At 36.2% G+C, this 23,911-nt stretch overlaps 1 protein-coding gene across 2 annotated transcripts in view; it reads left to right on the top strand.

Moving 5' to 3' along the window:
- The first annotated feature begins 7,594 nt into the window (after positions 1-7,594).
- The window catches only part of LOC129953862 (cytochrome P450 4d1-like), a 67,623-nt gene continuing 51,306 nt past the window's right edge, over positions 7,595-23,911 (top strand). The window contains exons 1-2 of one of the 2 annotated variants that reach the window (XM_056067372.1): positions 7,595-7,990; positions 8,073-8,258. In XM_056067372.1, coding sequence (XP_055923347.1) covers positions 7,627-7,990; positions 8,073-8,258 — 550 coding nt within the window. In that variant the 5' untranslated portion in view covers positions 7,595-7,626. Of the gene's footprint in view, positions 7,991-8,072; positions 8,259-13,380; positions 13,748-13,806; positions 13,987-23,911 lie in introns of those variants that run through there. The other variant, XM_056067377.1, reaches the window with a different exon arrangement.

The raw sequence follows: 23,911 nt of genomic DNA, 5'->3' as shown, positions 1-23,911 counted from the left end.
GTTTTATGCCTTTAACAGAACTTATGGCACGACTACGTATAAGTGTGACACAAATTAGTTTAGTAATAGGTAGTTACATAATTTTGTTAAATCGAAAAGATCGATAAAAGAAAGGAAAAGGGTAGTGGCTATTGAATAAGGTGACATACTTTCAATCAATTTAGAGGTGTTTTAATACTTCCGTTTTTTTTTTAGTTGAACTAAAAACCTGAAAATGACAGTATTTGGATGTTATATGTGATAGAGAGATTATGAAAGATTAAATTTTGTTGAAATCTTGCCAGAGCAGGAAATTGGTGAAGCATTTATGTAGATAATATAATTAATTATTAAATTATATATAATTAAATTCTTTTGTCCTTCTAGGGTACCAAGACTTTTGCACTATTGTTGTTAGGGACTAATACTTTAATTTTAACTTTTTTGAGATCCTTGAAGGATATTTTTCTGTTTTTCTTGTGTTAATTTGTTAAATAAACTTAAACTTGAATAAATCAAAACATATATTGAAAATTGTGTCTTTATATCATTTACACAACTCATTTTTCAAGAATACCCACACGGGTACCAAGACTTTTGCTCGACATTGTAGATAAGAAAGCTCTCACATTTAATGGTTGAAGTCAATATATAACGAATAAACCTAGCACTTAACATTTGTCTTCTCTCCTCAAGACTCAGTATACCAATTAATAGGCATTTCGAATTATAGGAATGATGGCATTCTACATAGTTTTCAAAAATATTTCGAAGGGCACTGAGAAGATTTTTTTAACATTCTTAAATCTGTTTTTATTAACCTCAGTTGTAGATAACCAAACACAGTTATAAAATTGAAGAAAAGGATCATTAAAAAATTTAACTGATCATTAAACTCTTATGAGTTTCTTTAGATGCACTCGAGTAAGGACTTTGCTTTAGATACAACAAAATGTACATTAAATTCCAAGTCCATTCATCAACTTGAAACAAAAAAACTATTTTATGAAAAGCTTATAATTATATTTAAGAAAGTTCTATTGTTGGCCATACAAGCACACTTGTCAACATTTAATATCAAGTCATTTGACTTGCACCATCTACAAAAGAAATTTTATCATTCTGAAGCAAAAAAGAAAACCATGTTAAATAGAAAGCAGATACAAAAATATATCATCTGCAAACATAAGGTAATGAGAATTTTCAAGCACATTCGAAAGATCATTAATAAAAAGTATAAATAGTAAGGGACTCAAACTACCTAACTCCTGAAGTTACCTTAATTGAATTTAAGAAAAGGTTGCCATAAAGAAAATCTTTTAGTTAGCGGTCCATAGAAGTTTCTCTAGGAAAATATGTTCAAATTTAATTCATTATTCTTTCTTTATTTATAATTACAAGCTTCAGAAGTTAAGCTATAAAAAAATATTATAACCATGACATTGCCGTCTACCCGAGTGAACATTTTTAAACAGGGTTCTAAATTATAGTTAACAATTTTGAAAATATACAAAAAAATATAATTACCCGTGTTTTGTTGGAAAATCTATCCATAGTATAGTAGGATTTACCACGAATAACAAAAAACAATATCCAAAGTATAAATAACACCGATAAAAGTTAGAGTAGAATCTTACTATGGATGGGTTTTTGACATTTATACGAGTATCGAATGGATCTTATGTGATTTCGTTCTCAAATGTTGGTACGATTGATATTGCATTTGTATCTCGTTGGCTATGTTCGTTGAGTAGTTGTGCATTTGCAATCATGTGTGTTTTCCATTGGGGGAAAAAAATCAATCTGTTGCTGTTGATATTATTTAGTTTTGTTAGTGAAAATGGACTAACTGGGCTTATTTTTCAAGAAAAAACAATAGAAAAGATATCAGCCCAATTCTTAATATTCCCGGAGAAAACAATTCCCCGGGAGACTTGTTCTCCCGAGACTAAAATTCTCCTATTCCGAATTCCACGGGAGACAGTTTTTCCCTTCGAACTCGGGAATGAAAATTTTGTATGTTCGAAACAGCTGTTCCGAAGTATTTGACACAAAAATGTAGGGGTACAAAAGTTTCAGAAAAGAAAAGACAAACATTTTGAAAATGATATTTATGCATAAATAAATGCATATATAAGTAAATTAAATTGAGAAATGTTCAGTATTGCAGCAGGAATCTTGTTTGAAGAGAGTTAGAGCCCAAGGGTTGTTAGAAGATCCTTGAGGGACAGTTCGAACCCCCTGGAGTTGTACTGGAGTTGGAGTAAGTACTTGTAAATTTTGAAAGATTTATTCTAAATTTGTTTTTCTAGTTTCATTAAACAACTTGATTCTTAGGTATTATAGAGTTAACAAGGTTGTCTTCAAGTATTTGCTGGATATTCTCTCTAGGTATTGTGATCCAGCTAAAAAAAGTTTTGCGATTCCACCAATAACAAAATGAGTGATTGTTTGCGTTTCTTCGCTGAAGGAGGATACCAAACGAGGGTGGGAAAAGACTACAATGTTGGACTGGCCCAACCTAGTTTTAGCAAAGTGCTTGCCGAAGTCTTAAACGTTTTGGAGGAGCAACTATGTCCAGAAAGGATAAAAGTATGCCAAACGGCCGCAGAAAAAGGAAGAGCTGCGCTGGTCTTCTACTCAAAACATAAATTTCCTGTAGGGGGCGTTGATGAAACGCCCGTTGGGATCATTGCCCTATCTGTTAAAAAATATTTATTTTATAACAGAAGGGAACATACAGCCTAAATGTTATGCTAGTTTGTGATGATCAACTAAGAATTCAATACGTTGATGCCTCCCATCCAGGCGCTTGTCATGATTCCTTCATTTGGAATATAACCGCGTTAAGGGCCCATTTTGAGCAGGAGTAATTAAATGGCAAGAGAAATTTTGGCTTCTTGCTTCTTACTTGGTTATCTTTTTAGGAGTTGCCGGATATTCTTTGGAACCGTGGCTTTTGACTCCTCATAGGATACCTGCAGCAGGGTCAATTGAAAGTAAATTTAATGAGGTTCACACAAGCTCACGAAACATTATTGAACGCACCAATTGAGTTCTCAAAACTTGATGGATATGTCTTCTCGGTGCGAGAGAAAAGCCTTCTTTAGAACCTCCAGAAAATTCAGAAATTTCTAATGATAATTCAGAGTACATGACAGCTGCATGACATGTTTTGCTATGTTTCCACCCAAAAAAGGAAATGCAAACAAAATAAATTACACTAAAAATCATGTGTTTAAAAAAGTTTCATTATGTACAAATTTGGGTTCCGCAAGCCATAGCTTTTGTATAAAAATGGTATAAATTCCATTTCTTTCGCAGTTAAGAAGCGCTATTACATAATCATCATGGATCCTATTCACTCCAAGAAAGGTCCTTCTGAATTCGTTTAATATTGGACATTTTGCTATGAAATGATTTATACTTTTTCTACCGAATTTGTAATATCATTGAGCAAATAATCGTTCGATCCTCACGACGTGACGCGGCTAAAGTTCAATCGTATAAGTTCGCATCTCATTTCAAAAACCGCAGATATTGTCTTTTGATTGAAATCAATCTTAAAATAATTTCTTTCACAAAGTTTGTGTTCAAGAATGCCATTTCCATGTAAAGCTGTTACTTTTTTTCAACAATTTTATCGATGAAATTAAACAGGTAATCTTTGACTCTCTTTCCATTGAAAATTTGAACGTTAAGAATAAAATCCATTCCACAGTAATCTGCTAATCGTTTCAACTTCTCGAACCAAAGACTTTTTTCTCAATGATATTCCTTTGATTCCTTCAGCCTAATAGCGCTGCAGGAAACTATGTATTTAATAAAAAGGTCGATTGGTAGAAGATCCAAAATAACGTTTAAGGCATCCGTTGGGCAAGTACGCATGGCCCCTGTGGTGCCCACGCAAGCTGTTCTCTGAAACTTCTTTAGCTTATCAATATTATAGACTTTGCTAAGAGCAGGCCACCACACAATCGAACCATATGTTAAGATTGGACGTACTACTGAAGTCCCCACTTTTTCCCGAAAGTTTTGCTGCAGGCGTAGAAGGCAACACAGGCCTTCTTAACCCGTACTTCAATATTTAGTTTCCAGTTTAGTTTAGGGTCGAGTATAACTCCAAAATATTTTGCACTGGCAGACAATCATAGGATTTGACCGTTGAGTCGAGGTAGCGTGAAGGGCGGTACTTTAGTTTTGGTGGTAAAGAGCAACAGTTCAGTTTTACTTTGGTTAACTCTTAGTCCACACCTCGTGGCCCAGTTGCTAACTTTCTTCAAAGCTGACTCCGTGATTTCACTTATCACAGAGGTGTACTTTCCTCACACCAAATCATAGTATGCATAGACTACCGCCTTCACTACAAATCTTTCTAATTTAACGAGAATTGTATCCATGACCTGAAGGCATAGAAGAGGCGAAAGGACACCACCCTGGGTTGTTCCCCTACTCGCGTGTTTTATTGCGGTTGTATTGCCTAGAGTGGCTCGAATCTTCCTACCACTGAGCATGGAAATAATCCATTCTCGAAGCTGGTGTACCACAAGGAAGAGTCCTAGGTCCTACCCTGTATTTACTATACACAAGGGATATTCCAGTTGGTAATCACACCATAATAGCTACTTTTGCAGATGATTTGGCAATTTTGGTACTCGACAAATGTGTCTCTAAGGGAGCAGTAAACTACAAAATGCCGTCGACAAGTGAGAGCTTGGACCGAAAAATGGGGTATCAAACTCAATGAAACAAAATCCAACAATATTCCAATATTGATTAATAATCAATCAAAAAGATAAACAATATTCCAATATTCATTAATAATCAAGCTGTACCTTATGCTAATACGGCGAAATACCTTGGAATGACTTTGGATGCAAAGCTAAAGTGGGAAGACCACATCAAAAAGATAAGAGAAGAACTAAACTTGAAACATAGAAAAATGTACTGGTTACTTGGTAACAACTCTGATTTATCAATCCAAAACAAAATATTGCTGTATAATCAAGTACTAAAGCCTGTTTGGATCTATGGAATCCAATAATGGGGCTGTACATAGAAAACAAATACCGAAATCATCCAAAAATTCCGAAACAAAGTCCTTCGTGGAATAGCTAATGCACCTTGGTACATAAGAAATATCGATCTACATCGTGACTTACAAATAGAAATGGTTACAGAAGTTGTACAAAAATACGCTGTATCGCACAACCAGAGACTGCAAAGTCATACCAATTCTGAAATGGAGTCCGTCTTGAATATAAGAAACCATGTTCGGAGATTTAGAAGAATCAAGCCTCATGAGCTTATGGTCTAAAGAAACATGGAAAAGTATTAAAAGTTTAAACTTCCCCCAAAGTAATTGTACAAAGTTAAGAAAGAAAACTCTGTAGTCGATCCTTCAAGATTGGTCCTGATGAGGAGGTGGGTTTAGTGGTTAAGAGTCCCATACTGTCAAGTGTCTTTTGAAGATTTCCTACTGTCAATAAAAAAAAATTAAGAGCACTTCTAGAATTACATATGTACCCATTCGTCATGCGTTTGGAGGGACGTAAACAGATGTGGTGTGAGTTTTTAGTCAGTTGACTCGAATAACTTAATTCGACTAGAAAAGTATCAAAAACTTATCAATTGAAACATTGTTAAAGGTGTCAAGAATATTAAAATGTTGGAAATAACCATGCCCAAATATTTTGAAGTCCGATCAATATTTCATCTGATTAAATTCAAATTTCAAAAACCCTAAAAGTATAAATAAGTAAGCGTAAAGTAGTTGGAAAGTTCAAGGCAGAGGTGTCTAAAAACTATTGACTCATAGAAATGTCCATTCTAGCAAATTTTTATTTGTAAAGGGTGATTTTTTGAGGTTAGGATTTTCATGCATTAGTATTTGACAGATCACGCGGGATTTCAGACATGGTGTCAAGGAGAAAGATGCTCAGTATGCTTTGACATTTCATCATGAATAGACTTACTAACGAGCAACGCTTGCAAATCATTGAATTTTATTACCAAAATCGGTGTTCGGTTCGAAATGTGTTTCGCGCTTTACGTCCGATTTATGGTCTACATAATCGACCAAGTGAGCAAACAATTAATGCGATTGTGACCAAGTTTCGCACTCAGTTTACTTTATTGGACATTAAACCAACCACACGAATGCGTACAGTGCGTACAGAAGAGAATATTGCGTCTGTTTCTGAGAGTGTTGCTGAAGACCGTGAAATGTCGATTCGTCGCCGTTCGCAGCAATTGGGTTTGTGTTATTCGACCACATGGAAGATTTTACGCAAAGATCTTGGTGTAAATAAAATACAGCTCGTGCAAGAACTGAAGCCGAACGATCTGCCACAACGTCGAATTTTCAGTGAATGGGCCCTAGAAAAGTTGGCAGAAAATCCGCTTTTTTATCGACAAATTTCGTTCAGCGATGAGGCTCATTTCTGGTTGAATGGCTACGTAAATAAGCAAAATTGCCGCATTTGGAGTGAAGAGCAACCAGAAGCCGTTTAAGAACTGCCCATGCATCCCGAAAAATGCACTGTTTGGTGTGGTTTGTACGCTGGTGGAATCATTGGAACGTATTTTTTCAAAGATGCTGTTGGACGCAACGTTACGGTGAATGGCGATCGCTATCGTTCAATGCAAACAAACTTTTTGTTGCCAAAAATGGAAGAACTGAACTTGGTTGACATGTGGTTTCAACAAGATGGCGCTACATGCCACACAGCTCGCGATTCTATGGCCATTTTGAGGGAAAACTTCGGAGAACAATTCATCTCAAGGAATGGACCGGTAAGTTGGCCACACAGATCATGCGATTTGACGCCTTTAGACTATTTTTTGTGGGGCTACGTCAAGTCTTAAGTCTACACAAATAAGCCAGCAACTATTCCAGCTTTGGAAGACAACATTTCCGAAGAAATTCGGGCTATTCCGGCCGAAATGCTCGAAAAAGTTACCCAAAATTGGACTTTCCGAATGGACCACCTAAGACGCATCCACGGTCAACATTTAAATGAAATTATCTTCAAAAAATAAATGTCATGAACCAATCTAACGTTTCAAATAAAGAATCGATGAGATTTTGCAAATTTTATGCGTTTTTTTTTTAAAAAGTTCTCAAGCTCTTAAAAAATCACCGTTTAGCATGAAATTTGAAAATGCATGAGGCCTAAATTCTTATGAATTTTATTTAAAATAATCATTAATGAAAAATTAAATTCATACTTTTCTTGGAAAGTCAAGTTTTGTGATGATGCCAAATTGTTCAAAACCTAATTATTATTATATGTGAATGTCATACACAAGCCCCCCAATTATTTATCTGGCTTTGTGATTTTGATGGTAATCACTTTTAGCATTGATACGCTTGCCCATTTTGAAATAGTCAACCCGATGTAATAAATATTTTATTGATACTTCTATGCTATGTAAGTAAGAACTTACCTTAATCAATTTTGCGTGTAGACACGCAAACTTGAAGAATATAAACTCCATTTGTTACGTTATACAAATCTTAAATACCACCAATAAATGACAAAAAAAATAAAAGTTAGCATCTATAATCTAATCATACCTTAGAGAAAACCTTTTGAAGTACAACGAATCTGTTATTTCAGTTTTGTTTTGGAATCCACAACGACAATGATTTTCGAAGTTCTCGTAATCTTGTCAACTTTATCCCTAGTTTTCTTCTATCCAACTTGTAAAGCACTTTGGAGAAGGTATCAGCTTGCTTCTAAGTTTTCCGGTCCACCGGCACTACCTATTTTTGGGAACGCTTTTGTTTACCAAGGTAAACAACCTCATGAGTACGCTGACATACTTTATTCGTTTGTTGTCAAATACGGGGATTGTTATCGAATTTGGTTGGGATCCGAACTTAATCTTTTCTTTGCCAGTCTTCAAGATGTCGAAGCTATTTTGAGTGATTCTCGGTTCAATAATAAATCAACACAATATGACTATCTTGGACCTTGGTTGAATCAGGGTTTGCTGATAAGTAAAAGTATGTTTTTGTTTTGATTAAAATTAACGTAAATACATGTTATCGAAAGATAATTAATTTAATATTGATTTCATGTTTGCAGCTCAGAAATGGATTCGTCGTCGGAAAATTATCAATCCTGCGTTTCATTTTAGAACTTTGGAGAAATTTGTTCCTGTATTCGATAAACATAGTCGTCGACTAGTGAAGGCTTTAGAACGACTTCAAAGTAACAATGAAGTCGAGCTCTATAGATTGTTTTCATTTACAACACTTGATGTTATTTGCGGTGAGTGTGAAATGATGTTTTTTATTCCGATAAGAATATATTTTTTTTGAGCTAAACCACTGCATTGTAAAGGAGATAGTATGCCATAACTATGGATAACGATATCTGCCATAGGGCCGCAAAGAAGAAAGTCTGAAGGTGTTACTATCAAAATTTCGTTTGCAATTTGTGATCACTTCTTCGAGAAATAGCACGGTCAGTGAAAAAACTTGTCGAGGAAAGTTCAAGTCAACTTAAGACTGATTCTAGTTTTTGAATTGCTAGGAGACCTTTTGATAATGGAAACAGCAATAGAAAGTATATTCGATAGTGGTAGTTAATGGTTCTGTCTGCCAACGGTTCTGTTATGGCATTAATACTATTGCAGTCTGGAATTGAATTTCATTCTCTTTCCGCAGCTTGATGGAGGAAAGGTTACAAAGCTCGGTGCCGTTATCGTTGAATTTTGATTTTCTTGTTGGTCTGTCTTTCAGCAACATTTTTGAGTTTGACAAATCTTTGACAAGCTTCTGACTTTTCTTTGACATAGTAAACAAATATTTTTCTACTAAAATCTACTAAACTAGTAGGTACCATGATATAGCAAGCACCACCTTTAGAAGAAATCAGCCCAATAACTAATAGCGTCGTAATCGGAAACTTTTTCACATCCCATAAAAAAAAGAGGCTGGGATGCGACCTACACTGATAACTTCCCATCCCGTCTGTCGATTTGTCTTGCTTAAAAATTTGTCTATATGTACCCGTATCAATTTTTACCAAATTTGCGTACTATTTTTTGTAGATTTTATTTTTTATGAAAAAACGGACTGTTGGATTTTTATATAAAAATTACTGAATATCGAAAACAATATTTTCTGTGAAATAAAATAAGTTTCAAGCCAATATTTTTAAGTTTTGAAAAGCTATTTGAGTCGAAAGTAAATTATTACGCAGTTTTAGTATTGTTTTTTTTTAGAGTTTTATTTTTTGTAAGAAAACTGTCAATTCGATTTTTTTCAAACTTTAACTGAATGTTGACAACAAAATTTTTTGAAACATAAAAGTAAATTAAAGCCAATATCTCAAAATTTTAAAAAGATATTGGAGTCGAAAATCAGTTTTTACCAACTTTTATAAATTTTTTTTTTAGGTTTTTATTTTTTGTAAAAAAACTGTCAATTCGATTTTTCTCAACATTTTTCAAAATGTTGAAAACAATATTTCTTATAAGATAAAATAAGCTTGAAGCCTTAATTTCAAGTTTTTGAAAAGATTTTTGAATCGATATTCAATTTTTACGAACTTTGAGTAATGTTTTTTTTTAGATTTTTATTTTTTATAAAAAAACTGTCAATTCGATTTTTCTCAAAATTTTATCAGATGTCAAAAACATTATTCTTCGTTGCACAAAATTTTTTTAGAGATGAAATCATATTTCAGTCGTAAAATTTTGGAGGTGACAAATTTTTTTTTTCAGTTTTATTGATTTAAAAAAAAAACCGTTATGTTGATTTTTTTCAAGAAATATACCTGTTTGGTATCACGTTACAACATATTATATAAAATTTAATTCAAGTCTCTAGCGTTTTTGGTTCGTAAGATATTTAGGGTTAACCAACATTTTCACCTTTTTTTCAAACTGCTATGGTGAAAAAACCACCCACGCAATTATCTTGAGAGCCCTTTCTGCATCTTTCTGTCTTTTTATTTACAATTGTACAATTTTACCCCAGAGACGTAATCCTTCAACCAGCCCCGTCGAAAGGAGGAAAAGGGGGGCACGAGATTTTCTAGGGGTCCTCAAAATTGAAAGCCATGATGAGAGTGTTTTTTTTCAATATACTCTATGTTCATCATCAACATACCTATTCCCACTTATTTTTAGGAGCCCGAAAATTTTAAACTATTCATGCTTTGACAATCGGGCCCCTGTTTGCATGTTATCTACCAATCTATTAGTCACAAGCTTGCCGATTTGGGCCCCTGATTATTATTGGCGCACATTTTTGTTAATACTTAATGAAAAATTGGGCAACTCTGAACTATTGAAAGAAAGTAATAAAAAAATTGTTGGGATTGTGCCGTCCGCGTCAGGGTGACTTCCTGACTACGTAAAAAACCCCTAGCCAAAACCAACAAGCCTTGGATACGGACGGATTTACTGTTGATAACCCAAAAAAACGTTGTTCTTAACAACGAACTTCGGATCTGTACGTGATATGTTAGCGAAAGCCCTTAACTTTTGCAAGGCAGATATTACCGCCATCGATATTGAAGATATAGAAAGACCACTTCTCCAAATTATATAACGGCGATGACGAATCGAATTTCGCTGTAAGTGAAATAGAACCACCCAACGTAGGCGACATAGACTCACAAATCCGCCTACCCGACCTCTATATCTATATTTAAACTAAAGTCAAACAAAGCTGCTGGAACTGAAGGAGGAAAGCATGCCCGATGAGTGGAATCTCAGCATAGTGTGCCCGATACATATAAAAGGAGACCCTCTAAACTGCGCCAACTATAGAGGCATTAGTCTCCTTAACATTGCATATAGGATCCTATCTGCGGTATTATGTGAAAGTCTGAAGCCGTTCGTCAACAACCTGATAGGTCATTATAAGTGTAGCTTCACACCAGGAAAATCCACTATCGACCAAATATTCACACTGCGGCAGATCTTGGAAAAAAACCCAGGAACTTCAAATCGATACCCAAAATCTCTTTATCGATTTTAAAGCCGCGTATGACAGCATCCATAGGGAAGAGCTCTTCAGAAAAATGCCTAGTTTTGGCATCCCTGTCAAACTTATCCGTTTGTGCAGAATGACGAGGAGAATGCATGCTGCTCTATCAATGTCGGAAAAGATCTCGCCGATTCATTTGATGTCAAAAAAGGTTTTAGACAAGGACAGATGCACTCTCATGCGACTTCTTCAACATCGTTCTGTAAAGAATTGTGCAAAACTCAACCGTCAACACTAGAAGCACAATCTTTCAAAGGTCCATCCAATAACTCGAATACGTAGATGATATTGACATAATTGGAAGATCAAAGGGGGATGTCAGTGGAGCGTTTTTGAGCATTGCGACGGAAGCGAAGAAAAATGGCTGTAATCAAAAAAGGACTTTGAATAACGACGTGTTGGACAAAACGTCACCATGGAAAGATATAACTTTGAGGAAGTTGAGGACTTTGTCTACTTAGGCACCACTATAAAGTCAGACAACGACACCAGCGCTGAAATCAAACGAAGAATAACTCTTGCAAATCGCTGCTTCTTTGGATTTAGAAGGCAATTGAGTAGTAAAGTCCGCTCTCGAGCATGTGTTATCACCATATATAAGACACTCATTATCCCGGTTATCATTTATGGCGCTGAGGCCTGGACCCTGTCAAAGAAAAATGAGAGCGTCTTAGGATGTTTCGAGAGAAAAATTCTTCGGTTGATTTTTGGTCCCGTACGCATAGATGGAGAATGGAGGAGAATATATAACGACGAACTGTACGGGCTGTACAGCGACACTGACCTAGTAAGCAGAACTGAAGTCCAACGGCTAAGATGGCTAGGTCATGTAGAGCGGATGGACATCAACGCTCCAACCCGGAAGGTCTTGGAATCAAATCCCGAGGGACGGAGCAGTAGAGGAAGACTGCGACTCAGGTGGCGCACCCAGGTGGGAAAGGACCTCAACCAACTTGGCGTGCTAAACTGGAGACAGCTAGCTGGGGACTGAGCTGGCTGGAGACGCATGTTGGTTGAGGCCCAGGTCCGCCCGGATTGTAGCGCCACCTTAAGTAAGTAAGTAAGTAAGAACCAATGATGCCAAAACTTACTATCCTCTGCTTTTGTTTTTTTTGACGTTATCATTTGCTTTCATACTGACTGCTAATTTTCGGGTCCGCGGCCTTGAGTAAATAAAAGAATCATCATTTTATGCGTAAGCCTTAAGAGCAGTATACAAACCATGTGTCGTAGAATGTGAACTTGGCTTAGAATTGCAACTGCTTCTATTTTTCGTTGGAAATCAAGACATAAGTAGCAGCTTCGTCTACGGAATTTTTTCGTTAATCTTCGTCTACCAAAAATCACTGCAGATTTAGACTCACTCTCTGCAACATCCTGGATTAGTTTCACTTCAATAGCATCTACGGTTATGGAAATACCTAAAATCGGAAGACCCATTATTGTTTGGCGATGATTCGTCACTAATCTCCGGAAGCACTGATCTTAATTTGTGCGCAATCCTAACGATTTCGGTTACGCATGACTCGACGGAATCATTTATCATTCAGTCGTGTAGTAATTAAGTCATCAAAAGGTCAAGCCTAACCGTGAGTTCTGAATCTTCAAAAGGTCGTTCCAGATTGTTTGATGCTTTCTTTTACAGTCTTCGCAGATTGAACATGAACAAACTGTATTGGCTGAATCAGCAGAAATATGTTTAAACCTTTCGGTTGGTGTTTTTAACGTTTTGCAATTAGGCCCATAAAATCTCGTATCCGCTTCGTAAATTATGAACCGCCAAAAGTCACGAAACCCGCTTTTTCGTGGTTGCCTCCTTTCCTATTGTTTATGGTGTTAACACCTTTACCGAAATTATCAAGTATACAATTCGCTTAGTTTTAAAAAATGTTTGTCCACGCTCAACCGTTTCAGAGATAGAGGACAAAAAGTGTGCACAGCACAAAACATTTTTAAAATTTAACTCACTGAAAGTTCGGAAGAAATGTTTGATTAAAAACTACGATAAATTATCACCCATCTTCAATAAGATGACCACTGAATGTTTTCTAGTATTTGTGATTTTTATGTTATCAGAAAACAAAAATGGTCTCAGTATGGTATTTTAATTAGTGTTATTCCAAAACCATCAATGGATCAACAATATGTTTTCAATTTGATAAGATAAGAACCGAATTGGGTCAATATTCTGTCAACTCCTCGAAAATGCAATTAAATACCATTTTAAACTGCACACAGCTGCCTACTGATAATTTTAGTTGAATCGAGTTCAATTGCAATATTCCTTGATACTAGGTTGTTGCCATTACTATGTCAACTGAGAGTAGGTATATTACGTTTGTAGCAGTTCCAGAAGCGTTTAGTTGTAATTTCGAACGTGCACGCATTTAATTAAATCCCCAAGAATGTTTTTGATAATTGTCGCTTTTATTGTCGTTCTTGTGATCTATTTTCAAATGAAATATAGTCGTTATAAGAAGCTTGGAAATAGTTTTCCAGGTCCACCGATTATTCCATTTTTCGGAAACGCCTTAATGTTTATCAATGTTCCGGTAGAATTCTATATGTCGGTAATTGGGAAACTTCTATACCAATATGGTGACACATATCGGGTGTGGCTTGGCAATGAACTGAATATATTTTTTCAAGATCGCAAAGACTTGGAAGTGATTCTGGGAGGAATGAGATTTATTAATAAAGCTGTTCAGTATGATTTGATGAATGGTTGGTTAAATGAAGGACTCTTAATTAGTAAAGGTACGATTGATTTTGATATTTGCCAATGGATTAAAGTGATTTAAATTTGTTTATTCAAGGAAGAAAGTGGCACCAACGACGAAAAATTATTACACCAGGTTTTCATTTTAAAATACTTTATGATTACTTTAAGGTGTTTGAGAAGCAAGCTAAGATCTTTTGTAAAATGTTGGAGAAACAATCGGATATCTTTGAATTGCATGAAGTGGTTAGCCGTTACACCTTGGATGTTATCTCTGGTATGTTTTCCCTTTAGACTAAAAAATTATGGACTTGTTCTGTTTTAAATTAAATCATTAAATACTAAGACTGCAATTTAGATATTATACTAGTTTCCACTTTAAGAATCTCTTAAATTTAAAACTTCCTTTAAAACTAAGTTTTGAAATTCTAGTCATACTTGAATTCTATTGCAAACTATTGGAAAGTGTTCAAACAAATCTGGAATATTTGAAAGAAGATACAATAAAATCCTTGAAAGAAAAAGGAGTTAAGTGATAATAGTTTTAAGTTTCGAGATGCAAGGCTACAAAGTTCATCGTTGACAACTTTTGTCTACTTAAGAACTTAAACTTTTTTTTTATATTGTATATAGGAGTATGAATACTCTTCCAATGATGAAATAGAGTTAGGAGATGCTGATGCACATCGGTTTTGACTGTCTGTACTTTGTAATGAGTGGGAAATATTGAGTCTGGTAAAGCATTCCACATTCGTGTAGTGCTACTAAAAAAAGAATCTCAGTACTTTACAGTAGGTACGTCCAAAGAAAGAAAGAAGAGTATTTCTAGAAGTACGAGTATTACGGTTGAATTGTTTGAGGGGAGGAATACATCTTGCTATTTCCGTAGAAAATTATTGTTTATGGAAATAGCGATAAAATAATAACAGACATGAGACCTTGCGACGGACGGTGCTCAAGAGATACAAAAGTTTCAGTTAAAAACGGCCACCTATCATTTTTAGATCTCTCTTTTGAATTCTGTCCAAGAGACTCAAATGGGCTATTGAAGTACCTGCTCAGATATGGGAATTGTAATCAAGTTTCGTTTATAAATTATAGCCAGATTAGAAGGGGTAAAACACTTCTTGCATCGCCGGAGAAAACTTAAACAGCAGCATTTTTGACGATGTCAAATATGTGATTACTCCACAACGATTGATTTGTAATGCACATACCTAGAACTGATAACAAGTATTTCCTCGATGATAGTATCACCCATGGATATTGGCATTGGGTGAGGGTTACGTTTTTGTGACAGTAGAAAGCATTAAGTTTTTGAAGACCAGAATTTAGTGATCAAACGCTGCTGTTGGTAGTCTATATTCTAAGATCAAGGACGAGGATCTAAAAACGATTGTGAAAAGCTGATTGTACTGATATCAGCGAAATAATTTCATGTGTTAGAAGTTTCAGACAAAAGATAATTTATAATAATAAGGAAGAGTGTCGGAGACAAAGCAGAGCACACCAGTGTTCATTTTGTGGATATCAAGATATAAAACCATCCAATACTTCTTGAATTAAAGGGTCTGAAAGGTTATTTTTAACCCATAAAAAGGATAAAGTCATTTGTATCAAATGCTCGAATATTCTATAAGAGAATTTGGTGCCAAACTCTATCAAATGTTTTTGGAATATCAAGTGCAATAATCTTACTTTCTCCGAAACTGAGAAAAAATTTGGTGCACTATTCGGTGAGATTAACCAGTGAATATATTGCTACGAAAGCTTTCGTTCTTCAAGATTTTTGCTAAGCTGAAAATTAATCAGCGTTTCCATAACCTTGGTAAGAAGAAATTGGCATTGATGACGCGAGCTTTAAGGAGATTCGGTCGGTAATTAGAGGGTGTGGAAGATTTGCCTTTTTTGGGAATGGGCTGGACATATGCAGTTTTCTATTCTCTCGGAACGAGACCTGAGGAGTAGGACAGATGGAAAAGCTTACGCAGTGGTTTTGCCAGCGTTGAAGAACCCTTTTTCAGAACAATAGCGGGGATACCATCCGGACCAGCGGATTTATGTGTATTTAGATCTCTAACTACTCTTGCCATCGTACGAGTGCGAAAAAAGATTGGTCCCATAGAATCACTTACTCGTTCAAGTACAGGCATAGTCATAACACTCACAGGCAGCGTAGAATGGGTTTTCTCTTAAGAGCTAACAAAAGGAGTGTAATTGACAACGAGCGTAGGAACCTATGAAGAGGAAGAATTCCGCATATTTTTTACAAATGAACAACATTTTTTACTACCTTTGGGACATCGCAATATTTTGTGCCGTAATTTTTGGTCATGTAAAAATTTGGTCCTTTGAATATGGACGTTGAGGGTCTTCATGGCTTGTTTAAATTTTTCCGGTTTTTTTTTAGTACGGTTGGTTTTATTTCAACGGAAACTTACTTCTCTGGCTCTCATAACTTCTTTACAGCTCGTATCAAACCATGCGTTTTCCTTAGGTCTGATGATATTAACCTTGTTCGGGATAAAAGTTCTCATTCCCAGGAGAATTAAACTTAAACGTCAACGTCACTATCGAGGAAGCATAGTGACCAGTTAAAGATCCTGAAGTTATTATTGAGACCGTCCCAGTTGGCTTTCTCGTATTGCCAAATGGTTCTCTTAGGAGCTCTTTCTTTAACTGGACAGTTTTGACAAAGAAATTTACTGAGCCCAGAACACTAATAGTGTAAGAAGGTTAGGTTAGGTTAGAGTGGCTGTCTAGATATCATTGACACACGTAGACCTCAAGGGTCCATTGTGATACCACTAATGAGGTTACTCATGGGAGTAATGAATTTAAACAAACCATTTTGTGCTTTTAATAAAGTTAGAGAGACGTTTTGTGTCAATATTTGCCAGTTCACTGGTATTATCGAAGAAGGGATTACCGAGAAAGTAATTCCTTCTAATGGAGAGTGCTGGACATGTACATAGAAGGTGTTGGACTGTTTCCTCTTCCTCCTCGTCCATGCAGCTTCTACAGAAGTCATTTGTGTAGACCCCTAGCCTCAGAGCATGTCTACCTATGAGGCAGTGTCCCGTTATTACTCCAATTGTAGAGCTTATACTTTGTCTGCTTAGTGATATCAAGCCTTTTGACCGTTTTAAGTCAATACTTGGCCATATTTGCTTGGTTGCCAGGCAGGTGGTACTTCGTGACCATCTAGTGTTTGTTGTTTCTAAAGCATATTGCTTGAGAAGATATTTGCATGTAGCAAGTGGTGTTCCTATGTTATGTTTTTGTCTAACATAAGGCAGAAGTGTTCCGTTTTTGGCGAGCTCATCGGCTTTGCAATTTCCCGGAATGTCTCTGTGGCCCGGCACCCAAATGAGGTGAATGTTAAACTGTTCCGTCATCTCCTTCAGAGATGATTGACAATCGTGGACTGTTCGAGAGTTTGTGGAGACAGACGCGAGAGATTTAAGAGCGGCTTGGCTGTCCGAGAAGATACGTATATCCTTACAAGATATAACGTTTTCTTTGAGCCAGGATAGTGCTTCTTTTATCGCCATTACTTCTGCCTGGAACACACTACATTGATTGGGAAGTCTATAGGATAGACTGAGATTCAGTTGTTCTGAAAAGATACCACTTCCAACTCCGTGATCGGTCTTTGAACCGTCAGTGTAGAAGTGTACCGCATCGTCTTCCAGGGGTCCCTCTTCTTCCCAGGAGGATCTTGAAGGGATGGACACATGGAATCTTTTACCAAATACCATTTTTGGGGTGGTATAGTCTAAGCGATCTGGGATAGATCTGAAATTATCTAGAATGGTTGTATGTCCAGTATTGTTACTGGTCCATTGAGAGGTGGCTCTAAGCCTTACACATGAGTTGGCAGCCACCTTTTTAGAGAAGATGTCAAGTGGTGTTAGGTTTAAAAGCACTTCCAGTGCTGCGGTTGGTGTTGTGCGAAGTGCTCCTGTGATGCACATACCTGCTGACCGCTGGACTTTAATGAGTTTATTTAGATTTACCATCTTATCCAGTGCGGTCCACCATACGACGGCTCCATAAATGAGTATCGGCCTGATTACCGAAGTGTATAGCCAGTGGGTTATTTTTGGGGAGAAGCCCCATTTTGATCCTATGGCCTTTTTACAAGTAAAAAGCGCTACAGTAGCCTTTTTGACTCTTTCATCAATATTTGCCTTCCAATTTAGTTTTTTGTCTAAAATGAGGCCCAAATATTTAGCTTGGTCGGAAAAGCTTAATGGTATTCCTTTAATCTTTGGTGGGCTAATCTGAGGAATTTTATATCTTCTCGAGAAGAGTATTAATTCTGTTTTGTGTGGGTTGACGTCCAATCCACATTGATTAGCCCATTTAGTTAGCCTGTTTAGGGCATTTTGTAGGAGTTCCGAGAGAACTTGGGGGTGCTTCCCAGATACGGATATCGCAACGTCATCAGCGTAGGCAATCACCTTGAAACCTTCTGTTTCCAATGTTGTAAGTAAGTCGTTTACTACCATGTTCCATAAAAGAGGCGAAAGGACTCCACCTTGGGGAGTGCCCCGATTCACCGATCTGGTGGTAGTAAAACTTCTCATGTTAGAAATTATTGTCCTGCTTTTGAGCATGAGACTTATAAGATCTATGAGTGACTTCTCTAATTTCAGCTTATCCATTGCTGTTGTGATCGCCTGGTAACTGACGTTGTTGAAAGCTCCTTCAATATCTAGGAACGCTACCAGGTTATATTCTTTGTATTCGAGGGAATGTTCAATAGTACGTACCAGTGAGTGAAGTGCTGATTCTACTGATTTTCCCTTAGAGTAAGCATGTTGAGCTGTGGAAATGAGACATGGTTTTAAATTATGTCTGATATAAATTTCAATCAATCTTTCCAAGGTTTTAAGAAGGAAGGATGATAGGCTGATTGGTCGTAGATCTTTAGGGTTAACGTGTGAGGGTTTCCCTGCTTTGGGAATGAAGACTACTTTTGCCATTCTCCAGGCTTTGGGAATATATCTCAACCTTACACAGCTTGTCAGAATGATTTCCAATGGTGGAATAATCATGTCTGAGCATTTTTGTAGTTCGGCCGGAATGATTCCATCTGGTCCTGGAGATTTATATGGATTAAAGCTGTCTATGGCCCATTGCAGTTTTTCCCGCGTTATTAGATCAACTAAATCGCTTGTAGAAGCTTGAGACTCTGATGTTAAGTCGTTGAGTATGTTAGAACTACCTGGAAAGTGGGTGTCTAATAACAGGTTAAGAGATTCTTCATCTGTGATAGTCCATGTGCCTGTTTCTGTCTTTAAAGCACTAGGTATTGTTGGACTTTTTGAGAGAATTTTCCTGAGTCTTGAGGCTTCTGAAGTATTTTCTATTTTACCACAAAAATTTCTCCAAGAAGACCTCTTACTCTTTCTTAATTCTTTTTTATATTGCTTTAGAGCTTGTTTGTATAAGTCCCAGTCAGAAGGAGATCTAGTGTACTTAGATCTATTGAAGAGTTTACGACAGCTCTTTCTGAATGGTTCAGTGTAAGAAACAAGTCAAGAGTGTTTTCTGATCGACCTTCAACGTCCGATATTCGGTTTGGCTCGTTGACCAGCTGAGTTAGGTGGTTCAACTCAGCGAAAATTTCAGCACACACACCATCGGGTATTTTCTGGCCTGAATGGTGAAGCCATCAAGAATTGTGTACATTGAAACCGCCCGTAACAACGATTTCAGTGCGAGGATAGGACGAAACAATTCTTTAGATGGAATCAGATTTACATCAAATTCACGAGAAGTTGATACTCTGTCTAAATTTGGGCTTCGATAAAGGAAGTAGTAGTGAATGATTTGCTTATTCACGGAGAATTTAAACCACATAGGAATTGGTGCAAAGACCATATTGTGGTAAGAGCTGATAAGCAACATCATTCCTAATGTATACAGCGAGGCCATGGGGGGAAAAGAATAAAGGCACTTAGCTATACCCATGAATACAAAAAGGATCGGAATCCTCACCTACTCGCCAGCAAAAACAGCTGGCGTGTACGAAACAGTATGGCGGTATGCCAACAAAAAATTTGCCCATTTCATGTTTTTAGCACTGCAAAAAAAAATCGAAGACTACGATCACCACTTCACCTCGGTGCTTTCTCTATCTGATATGTCTTCGGTCCATGTGACAATTTAACATACCGAGACATGTATTACCAATAAAACCTTATCAAATTATTTTAGATAAGTCTTGCGTTTTTGAGCTGCAACAGAAAAGCAGAGGAGTTGAAGAACTATTTCCTCCTCTTTCCCATCCATACAGTATAAGCCAAACCTCGCAGAATGGGTTGTATTGCACTATTTCTGAAGACTTCATCTGCATTATAATTTCTTGAAATGTAACTATGGCCCAGCACCAGGCAATAGTGAATATTAAACTGTTGTGCCATCTCCATTAGAGGTGATCGGCACCTATGGACTGTTATAGAGTTTGTAGAAACAGAGCCCAGAGATTTGATAGCGCCCAGGCAATCTGAAAAAAGCCGATATTAGGTGTTGATATATCATGTTCTCTTTAAACCAGGACAAGACTTCTTTTCAATTCTGTCGAATTGCAGTTGTTGGGGGATGGTGTAGTCTGTGTGCTTTGGAATTAATTCGAAATACTGAAGAATTAAGAAGTAGCCAATGTTGTTGCTAACCTACTGTGATGAAGCTTTAAGGTGAAAGAGTAGAGCTTGCAGCTATTTGTTTGCTAAGTATATCAAGAGGTGTTAGGTAGGGTAGGGTATCAAATGCCGCCGATGGTTTCGTGCAAATGATCCGCTTGTACATTGGCAAGCTGGATGTTTTACTTTATTTAGTCTTGCTGTTTATAGCTTTTCTTAAAGCAATCCGATATACTTCCACATCGTACGCAAAATCGATCTGATTACCGATGTCTATAACCAATGCGTGATTCGGGATTGTAAGCCCCATTTATACCAGTAACTTTTTTGTAACAAAATGATGAATCTTTTGACAGAAGGGACCAATTGGAAACTAAAGCTCGTAGAGAAGTGCTAATAAGACAAGAATCTAAGTTCATGTTAAGCATAATCATTTCACTTAACCCTTTCCTCTTCTAAACGCTTCAACTAAATGTTGTACTATTTTTTTCAACAAACATTAAAACGATACTTAATTTATTTTTAATAAGGTCTTACTATAGCATTTGGCGGAATATCTTATTGATGTTTCTTTCAAAGTTGATTGATTGCATGTTAGTTATTAGTTATTTATCTATGTTAATAGTGACTTAATTATTTTTTTTACAAATTGACACGAATTGAAGTATTAAACAAATTTTAATTGAATACTTCCGTACGTTCCTCGGAAATAGGTATCTATCAGTTTAAGGTTAATTAAAAATGTAATTATACAAAATTACGTTTAATGAATGCATGTTAATTAATAAATTTCATGCAATTTCAAATCAAATCACTGTCACCTGTTACAAATGCAATAGAGTTTTTTTTTAAAGCCAATACCGATCTGTTACGTTTTAGTAGTTTTGAAATAAATTGTTGTGGAATGTTTATTCCAATATTTGTAGATGATATTTAGGTTATCATCTACACTACAGCCTGCTTTTTAGTATAAGTAGTAGTAGTAGTGATATGTTTTTTATTTCGAACTTAATGGGCCCTACCAATAACCAACTTTAGAGTGAACTTTGAAATTAGGGAAAAATGACCATATATTGAAAGGATCACAAATATTAAAATTTAACTGTTAAGTGCATTTTTTTGTATTTCAAATTATAAATTGTTTATTGCTTGGAGTCGAATTTAAAATAAAGGCTACAACAATGTATCGTTTATTAATACGAGTTCATAGCATATAGGTCAATTTCACACAAATTTCAAACTCAAAATTAAATTTGATTATTAGTAAGTGCCTCCTCAAATTAGCCGTTCGGATTTGGCATATAAACTGTAGGTCCACTCCATCCCTGCAATTACTTTCACATAGGAATGGTTGAGAGTTGTAAGTCACTAGGCCCTGGCTCTACACGAACTGTTGCCCCACCTAATTAATTTTATTAGTAATACCCAATATTTAGAAGTTAACATTGTCAAATAAGATTTTAAGTTTCTGTTGAAGTTTAAAATGCAAAACTTATAAAAATTTGGTGAAAATTTTAAGAAAAATTTGTACTGGTTATATTTGCTCACTAGTTTATTTCGGTATGGTAAGGCTACAGTTATAAAATTCGCAAGTCCTTTAAAATTGGTGCTGTTTTCTCCATTGAGCACCTGGACTATTTCCGCTTCTGTTAACCAAACTTTCCCAAGGAAGGCCACCCTAAATTCGTATAAGCCCCGACTTCTGCCCAAGAAGTGCTGCATGTTTTCTTCCTCCCTTAAGCTGCACACAGTTCTCAATGATTATTCGTTCTGGCCAAAAACTTTCCGTAAAGTTTGATTAAACCACATCTGGCCTTAAGAATCTTGTTTAGTTCGAAACCATCGTTAATGTAAATCTGTCCTCTTAAATGATCCAACTGTTTGTAGATGTGCGTACTGCTCTCAGATGCCCTTGGTAGGTTTTTTTGTTGACCCTCTGATCAAAATCAATTTAAGAAATAGATCTCTCATCCCAACACAGTCCAAAACAATATCCAAGATTGTTCAATTCCTTTACCCAGAACAATTTCTCCCTCAAAAGTATTTTTGTTAACTGATGCGGTAGTCTTGTTGCACTGTATTCGAATATTGTTTTTGATATATATCTGAGGTGAAGATCAAGGGTATAATAATGTCCGTCTTCCGCCCCAGTTTCCATTGCCAAAAAGTAGTTTGGAGTAAATGAAGGCAATTTTAAAATTCGTTTAAAAACTAGCGTTGAATTTTATCCACTTCTTCGAACGTTCCAAAGCCCCAGATCTGAGCACTGTAGGTTTGAATAGCTCTACAAACCGCCTGAAATAGTTCCATTTGGGTTTTAAGTTGATATTTAGTTTTGGTAGAAAGCATTGCCACTTCGATTTTAGGCTGTTTTTGGCTGCAGTGTTTCTCTTTTTTACGTGCTTTGAAAAACTTAGTAAGTGTAGTTGGAGACGATTCAAATTCTTTCTCCATTTAATGTCCAATTTTTTTGACTAACCTTCCACCATTTCTGAACACCATTATCTCGAATTTAGATCGATTTACTTCCAGGCTCCATTTAATGCAGTAACATTCCATCATTTGCTGCAAGACCGTGACATCATCCGCAAGAATAACCATATCGTCTGCATAAAGCAGCAACCTTACGTTGAACAAGTCAATAAAGAGTCCTCCTCCTAAAGATTCATGCAAATCGTTTATATACAGTGCGAAAAGCAACGGTGACTCCAAAGCTCTTCTCCCTTCCAAACAGCTGATTGTGTGTTGGAGTATACGGTTTCTATCAAGTTAACAAACTTTGTCGAAACTCCTATTGTATGTTGTTTGTAGATAAGAAATTTTCTTCAGATTTTATCAAATACAGCTTCCAGCAGTTATAATGGCGTTGATACATAATTTCGGTTCAATGATAGTAATATCCAAATTATCTCTTTATTAAGCTATTAAGTTGTAACAAGCTTATTGACGTAAAATATCTTCAAAGCAAGCAAAAAGTCGATAGGTGTAAAATAACATAATCGTAGCGCCAAGACGATTTAAGATAACATGGTTATTGAATTTCTTGCGTTTTCTTTGGTTGGCTGTTTGACAAGTTCATCCTATTTTAATAACATAATATCGTCTAAGTTAGTTAAGGGAAATGGGCTGGCGATTGATAAAGTCATTGTGATATCCCAAAGTATTTTCAAGTCATTTGCTAAAATTTTTGAGGTCTCATTAACTAATTGGTACATTCTATTTCGGCACAGAATTTGCTTCAAAGGCTTTTTAAAGCTTAAAGGAGTCAAAGTGAGTTTCTAGTCTAGTTTAGTGCGTTTGACAATAAGTCTTCTTGTTTCTTTCCCTATATAGCCAAGACATATCGTCTAACTCAACATCCTTAAATTGTAACCACAGTAAGTCAGTTATCACCTGTCTTTAGCGAAAACCTCTTACAAATAGGACTCTAAATAATTCAACTAAAAAATACTATTGGATGTTACACTAATTTGCACCCTTAGAATTAAAATAACCTCCAAATTCCCCTAGCTTTTGATTTCGCAATAAACTGACATTAAAATTAGACCT

The sequence above is a fragment of the Eupeodes corollae genome, chromosome 1 (assembly GCF_945859685.1).
Source record: "Eupeodes corollae chromosome 1, idEupCoro1.1, whole genome shotgun sequence".
Classification (NCBI taxonomy): domain Eukaryota; kingdom Metazoa; phylum Arthropoda; class Insecta; order Diptera; family Syrphidae; genus Eupeodes; species Eupeodes corollae.
Note: the sequence above shows the minus strand (reverse complement) of the source record. Positions and strands in the feature narration are given on the sequence as shown.